The 6,815-nt window shown below is 33.8% G+C and overlaps 1 protein-coding gene across 1 annotated transcript; it reads left to right on the top strand.

The window, feature by feature from the left end:
* Positions 1–1,801: 1,801 nt before the first annotated feature.
* On the top strand, positions 1,802–6,597 carry LOC140884813 (E3 ubiquitin-protein ligase BIG BROTHER-like). The gene is made up of 8 exons (XM_073291677.1): positions 1,802–1,877; positions 1,914–2,445; positions 3,060–3,282; positions 3,446–3,480; positions 4,832–4,876; positions 5,355–5,482; positions 6,044–6,152; positions 6,341–6,597. Exons 2-8 carry the CDS (start codon positions 2,302–2,304, stop codon positions 6,389–6,391), a joined length of 735 nt encoding a protein of 244 aa, XP_073147778.1. The 5' UTR covers positions 1,802–1,877; positions 1,914–2,301; the 3' UTR covers positions 6,392–6,597.
* The last annotated feature ends 218 nt before the right edge of the window (positions 6,598–6,815 follow it).

Below are 6,815 nucleotides of genomic sequence, written 5' to 3'. Positions count from 1 at the left end.
AAAAAGTGTGTGAGTTTGAAAATGTCAATCCAAATCTTTAGGTTGAACCAAAGATAATTATTGACTTTTTATTGTTGTACTTTAGATTTTAATTATTATACTTAATAGAATTCCATAGAGTCTTTAAAAGTCTGTTGGCATTTTGAATAACTCTAGACTTTTATAGAATTTTTAAAAGTCAAGTTTGAATACCAAATGACTTTTTAAAACTCATCTTGAATACCACTAAAATTTTATGAAGTATATAAAAGTCTAGATTGAATACCTCTAAACTTTACAACTCCCTAAAAGTCATTAAAATTCTAGAATCAATACACTTAATTTGGTGAAGTCAAAGACGAGATATCTAAAATACTCTTAAAAAAGCAAAAAAAAACAAAAACAAAATCTCCATCTCTATTTTAAATTTCATTTGTCCATGATTTTCTCCATTTTTGTGCCTTCATTTTATTTTCAAATTTAAATTGATTTGAAATAAAAAAAATTAATATATGTATAAAATAATTAACATTCATATTTTAATCCCACACGCGACACATGTAGGTGCGACTAGTATATAATATTAGAGGTGCAAACGAGCCGAGCTACTCACACATAAATATATATAATATAATATATAAATATAATATAATATTTATTTATTTATTAATATATCTTTTATTCATATATATATATATATATATATATATATATATATAAAATTTTCGAGCTCGAGTTCGAATACTCGAATTATATACGAGCTCGATCACGAAATTTACTACTCGATCGAGTTCGAATAGTTAAATATGAGTCGAGCTCGAGCTCGAGCTCGAGTAGTGTGCTACTCGACTCGACTCGATTACACCCCTAGTATATATTAAAAGAATAAATATGAATAAATAAAATTATTTGGAGTCCATTCATCTAATCTAATATATAATGGTGCCTTTTTATGGGAATGCGGCTCTGCCCACAGTTCTCATCGGCTGTGAATATGGCTTTACATTCACATGCCTATTTCCCATTTGCCTCTCAATTTTGTCCTTTTTCATTTTCTATTTTTTATGCAGTGTGGTGTTATCAATATCCAAAGACAAACTATTAAATTATCGTATTCGATATCCATATATCATAACATCATATTTTATTGCAAAGTATGTTTTATCAACCTAAATTAATTTTTTTTTCTAAAAGTATCAATAACGAAACACAAAATTTTGTCATGAATTATAATAATGAGTGAAATATATGTTACATTTTTAGAAATTAGGGCTTTACGTTTTTTCTATCTACATTTGGTACCGTTTTCAAAGAATTAGAAAACGACTAAAGAAAAAAACGAAGGCATCAAATTATTTGTTCCAAAACATTTGGATTTTATAATTGCATCGACTCTTTTGGGAAATGATGGACAGAGCCATCAGAATTTTACCTTTCAAAATTATGGGTAAACGAAATGAACAAGTTCGTGAGTTTTTGTGGATTTGAAAAATATTTGATACATACTCGAATTTATAAAATCTGAATCCAATCCTTCGAGAACTTGATATTTTATTGATATAATAAATATATATTAAACAAATAGAAGAAAATTTGTTTATTTCCTCACAATAGTTTGAATAGCTCTGCTTTGCACATCTAAGAAAAACTAACCTCACATATTCTTGTAAGATGGTGTACTTATTGAAGGTGGAATGAATTCGGGGGGGAATATTAAGCTTATATTAGTGAATGAACGTTTAAAATATTTGAATGGCATTGTTTCTTTCTGGAGGCTATAACTTTTAGTTCGAAAGCACAAGTTAAATTTGCATATATAAATAAAAAAAAATGGAGGAGAGAATTAAAAGCAAGTTTCCATTTTCCAATAGCAGAGCATAGCACTGTTTTGTTTGCGAGTACAGACAGGGACAGAGACAGAGACAGAGACAGAGACAGAGACAGGGTCAGAGTCAGAGAGAACCATAAATACACGAAAATGGTGGGATGAGAATGGGATGGCGTGTGTCTCAAGTCCGCCAAAGCTGAGAAAAGCTGCAGGGAACACGCACTCGCACCTCCGCTGCGTGTGACTGAATCTTCTGAGTTGAGTAGATTTCAATGCGAACCTCTTTTCTTCTTGCATTTCATCTCAAAATCAGGGGTGAGTAAGAGCGCCTGCGGTGCTTACTGCATGGGAGCATGATGGGTTTCTTCTTTAGAAGATTTCCGTTGATTCAGCGATTGTTTTAGGGATGAAAACCGTGTGTTGAGTCAGACCCATTTGGGAGATTGAGCGAGTTGAATCAGAGAGTGCTTTTTTTTTTTTTTGGGGGAAATTAAATGAGTGAAAATCGAGAAATGGAGGTGCATTACACGGATGGCGGCTGTCCTTACCCTGTCTCTGAGGGTTTTATGGAATTTTTTGGGGGTGAAGCCGAAGCGCCACCTTTACATTATATTCACATGGGGCCGACGAATGATCAGGTAATTTCCTCTTCTTGTTCCTTGTTTATGGATGAGTTTACATGCGTACCTTTTGTTATGTTATATTTATCATGCTTTGTACTTTTCTTGGTACGGAATCAGTGTACCCTTTTACTGCAGACAAATTTTAAATGCCATGCCTTGATATAAGTGGGCTTCTTCTACTTGTATACCAATTTCAAAAGGCAGAGGGGACTGGTGGCTTTTTGGGGAGCCAACGTCTTAGATTATCAGTATTAAGAATTTCCTTCTGCTCTTCTCTAGTTGGGCTGCTGGCGGACACTTTGAAATTGGGTGCTAATCTAATTTTTCTGCTGGTGTCTAATCAAATCTATGTTCAAACACTCACCAAGAGAACATTTGTGTTACCTTTTTAGAACCCAGACCACAAATTGGACAATAAGTTACTTCGTCCCAATGTTATTACTTTGAAGATAATTGGGCATTACGCAAGGGGTCTTGAACCACTCGTATAGTCATATAATCTCCTAACCACATTGTATATCTTTTTTATTATGCATTCTCGAGGTATCAGTTGCTTCTAAATCAGATGTTGGCTATACTGGTTTGAATATCACTTTAGATGATGAAGAAATTTATTGTCTTTTATTCAGGAATCTGCATATTGGTCAATGCACATGAATTCTTCGTATGAATTTGGGCTTTCTGGTTTAGAAAGTACCTCTTATTATGGTGGCTACGGAGAAATTTCAGGAATGGATTTTAGCCGGAGGGCTTGGGAATACCCTTTAATGATGAATGCAGAAGAGTCTATTGCTGTAGGTATACCGTCACAACAAGAGATGGTTTCCGTAGTGCATCCTATTGCAGAGGAAAGTAAGTTTATGTTTCATTTTCTGTGTAGTTTGAGTTTCCAGATCACAGATGATTTTGATTGATCAAGTTAATTTGAAAAGACTTGATTTGTCTTTTGCCCACTTTTGAATTCCCATGCAAGTTGGTTTTTTAACTCGCTCTTTCATTGTTTCCAAATCACCAGGCTCAACAAATACTCAAGACGATGCTGATACTCAGGTAAGCATTTTGATAATCACTATGTTTTTTGGGGGGACAGAATTTTAATGATTCTGGTTGAACACAGTTTGTATTTTCAAATCTCAGTAATGACAAATACTAGTTTGTTCTGTAGGCTCGAGTAACTGTAACCCATTACGTAAGTTGAATGTCTTATTTGTTCTGTAGATTTGTGATTTGTAGAAATGCTGAAGAAACCTAGTTTCTTTTCCCTTGGTTGGGACACTAGACAACCTTGAGTTTAAGTTTTGGATTTCAGCAAGGACTAAGATTATGGAAGTTTCATAAAGATGGACACATAGAAATATATTAGAAAGCTAACAGCAAAATAAACTTGGGTGGAGCCAGGACCTTGGAGCCTAGGGGTGCAGAATATCGGTGAAATTTAGTTTAATTGAAAATGTAAAATGTGATATTAGTTTACAAAAGTGAAATTCATATTAGGAAAAAATATTGGAATTAAAGTTCATGGTAAGTTGATGAGAGTATCGTTTCTAACGTACGCAGAAATTATTATTTAATACAGGATCGTTTTTCACACAATTGTAACTCAAAATAATACAAATTATAAGCTAATAATATGTTACACTTCAATTCTGTGAAATATAATTAATCACGTACATGCATTTTCTTTCTCCTATCTAATGTATTGTATCCTGCCTTTGTTTTACAATAATCATATGCATAAGTATGATATTTTCTATCATAGCTTGTATCATAAACAGCTGAATCAAGATATTTTGAAAAAAAAAAAAAAAAAAGTTGGCATTGTGGTTTAATCGTAACAATTAAATGTGCTCATATGCTGTTTTTTTAACTTTGTAATTCAATTAGAATATACGTACAAATATAGGCATTTTCGTTTAAGTTGTTGATTGTAATTCAATGCATCTTCCTTTAAATTCTTAACCTTGAACTTTTTTAATTTACTGTGAAGCCAAATTTTTCATCTTGAACCTTTTAATTTTCTGTGAAGCCATGTTGTTTCTTATTTCGAAACTGTGAGGGATGATCTGATGAAATGTTTTTAATGGTTACTACTCGATCAGATGAATTTGAAGCTAGTCAAGGAACAGTTCTCAGTATATTCTTCCCCTAAAAAGAGGCGTTCTAAGTAGAAACAAAAACAATTTCCATCTTCTTGCATCTGCATTCATGACTTCCATTATTTACTGCAGTATGTTCAGAAAGGTTTGAAAACAATTTTTCTGAATACTGACCTTGTATGATCATAGACTGATGGCTTAGTGCCTAAAACTAAAGATCAGTTTGCCACATGTTGTTATACATGATGGTCCTATCACTTTCTGCGTTAGTTTTTAAACTGCATTTTTTTTTTGTATTGTTTCAGGTTATGTGGCAAGATGATATTGACCCTGATAACATGACTTACGAGGTGAGGGGAACCTCCTTCCTTTTTAACCATTCCTCTACAGTTTTTCTTTATTAATTCCTTCGATCTCCATCTTGATATTTAATGAGAGAATATTTAACTCTAATGTGAGGGCTGCTCCCCCTACTATTATCTTTTCCTTTAATCTGGCTATTTAAGGCTGTAACACGATATCAATATATATATGTGATTGTAAAGCAACTGATCTCAGCTTTAGATTTGACGCTATGAAGTTGAATGGAAGGATTACCGTTTGCCCATAAAATCACAGAAAAGCAGATTCCATTACTGTTATTATTTTGGCATTTTCATATGTCTACTGAATGCACTATGTATCATGCTCTCAAGGGACTTTAGACCACAGCCTTACAAGTTATGGATGGCAAACCTTTTGTTTACATTCCTAGGCCAATGTTCGATAATCAGAGAGACAATCATATACATGGATTATATTCTGCTGATTCATGTTTTATCCATGTAGGAATTGCTTGACTTAGGAGATGCAGTTGGTACTCAAAGTCGAGGACTCTCACAAGAGGTCATCGATCTCCTTCCAACTTCAAAACACAAATCGGGGGGAATTTTCTCAAGAAGAAAATCTGGTGACAGGTGATTATCTGTGCATGCGATTCTTATGTAATAGTTATAGTTTCTTGTTTTAATCATGTCGTCTGAGTTGTTTTTCTTCTATTTCTTGCTGTGATGAGTTAAATTCTCTTGTTCATGTATGATATCCCTGTTTCTCAAATTGATTGCTTCTGGCATGTGAGGAAGTTGTTTTATCCGAAGGCTAACATCAGCACGTTAAAATATTCTTCTTACCATGATGCTATCGATATTATGAATATGTATTACCATGTATCAAGTGAAACGACGAACAAAAATTGAACAAAACAAGTACAGTGATCAATAGTTGGCAAGTAGTAGAATAAGAGAAACTGGTATTTTATGAAAGAGACGAGCTGGATTCTTCATTTCCTCTGCCTCGTGGTGGACTTGATCGATATAAAATGGTAATCCTAAGTGCTTTTTAGTCGTAGAATTATTTGTTTGAAAACTGTAGTAGTCTATTATGTTTCAGAAACATATTAGTTAGTCATTTGCCAAATGCCATACAAACGAAGAATTTTCTTTTGTAAACTGTAATGGTATATTATGTTTCAAAAACAGGTGTGTTATCTGCCAAATGCGATATAAACGAGGAGACCGCCAAATAAATTTACCATGCAAACATGCATACCATGCTGATTGTGGCTCCAAATGGCTTAGCATCAACAAGGTAATTCCGCACAAGTGCTTTTAGAAAAAACAACTCTGCTCAATCATTCCAAACGCTTTTGTTATATGCCAAGTTGGTTTTGCTAGAAACTGTGGATTGGTTGGTAATTTTTTCTGTTGGATTTGGTCTCTTCTCTCGAACTTATTACTTGAAAGTTTCTCAAAGCTGATTATGCTTCCTCATTCCAGACTTGTCCTGTTTGCAACACTGAGGTCGTCGGTGATGAGTTAAGGCATTAAATGGAAACATTGGTTGAATGTCCTTGCTAGAGAGGTTCATTCTTATTCATTCTTCTGAGCTCTCTCTTTTTAGCTGCTAGAAGTAATGCAGATTCTATCATTTCACAGTCTTCTTTGTGTAGATATTTTATTTTGTTGACTTGAAAGTGATTATATGTTTTGTTACTCTGGAAACCGTTACACTGTCGAATTTAAATTAAGCCGATGTTGACGCGGAACTCTCGCGGGTATTGTCTTGTTTCTTGTTTTGCCTCCATATTTTCCAGTCGTGTTTGTTTATTATCTTCTTTTGAGTATCAGCTGTGTCTTATAAACAAAGTTCTTGGTTCTGGCAGAAAAATTCTCTAGAAATACCAGGGTGCAATCGAATCAAATCGGAACAAGTATTATTCGTTTTTCTTACTGGAGCTTCATTTCAAATGGC

This window comes from Henckelia pumila, chromosome 2, assembly GCF_033568475.1.
Source record: "Henckelia pumila isolate YLH828 chromosome 2, ASM3356847v2, whole genome shotgun sequence".
Taxonomy (NCBI): Eukaryota; Viridiplantae; Streptophyta; class Magnoliopsida; order Lamiales; family Gesneriaceae; genus Henckelia; species Henckelia pumila.
This window is presented reverse-complemented; position numbering and strand designations above follow the sequence as displayed.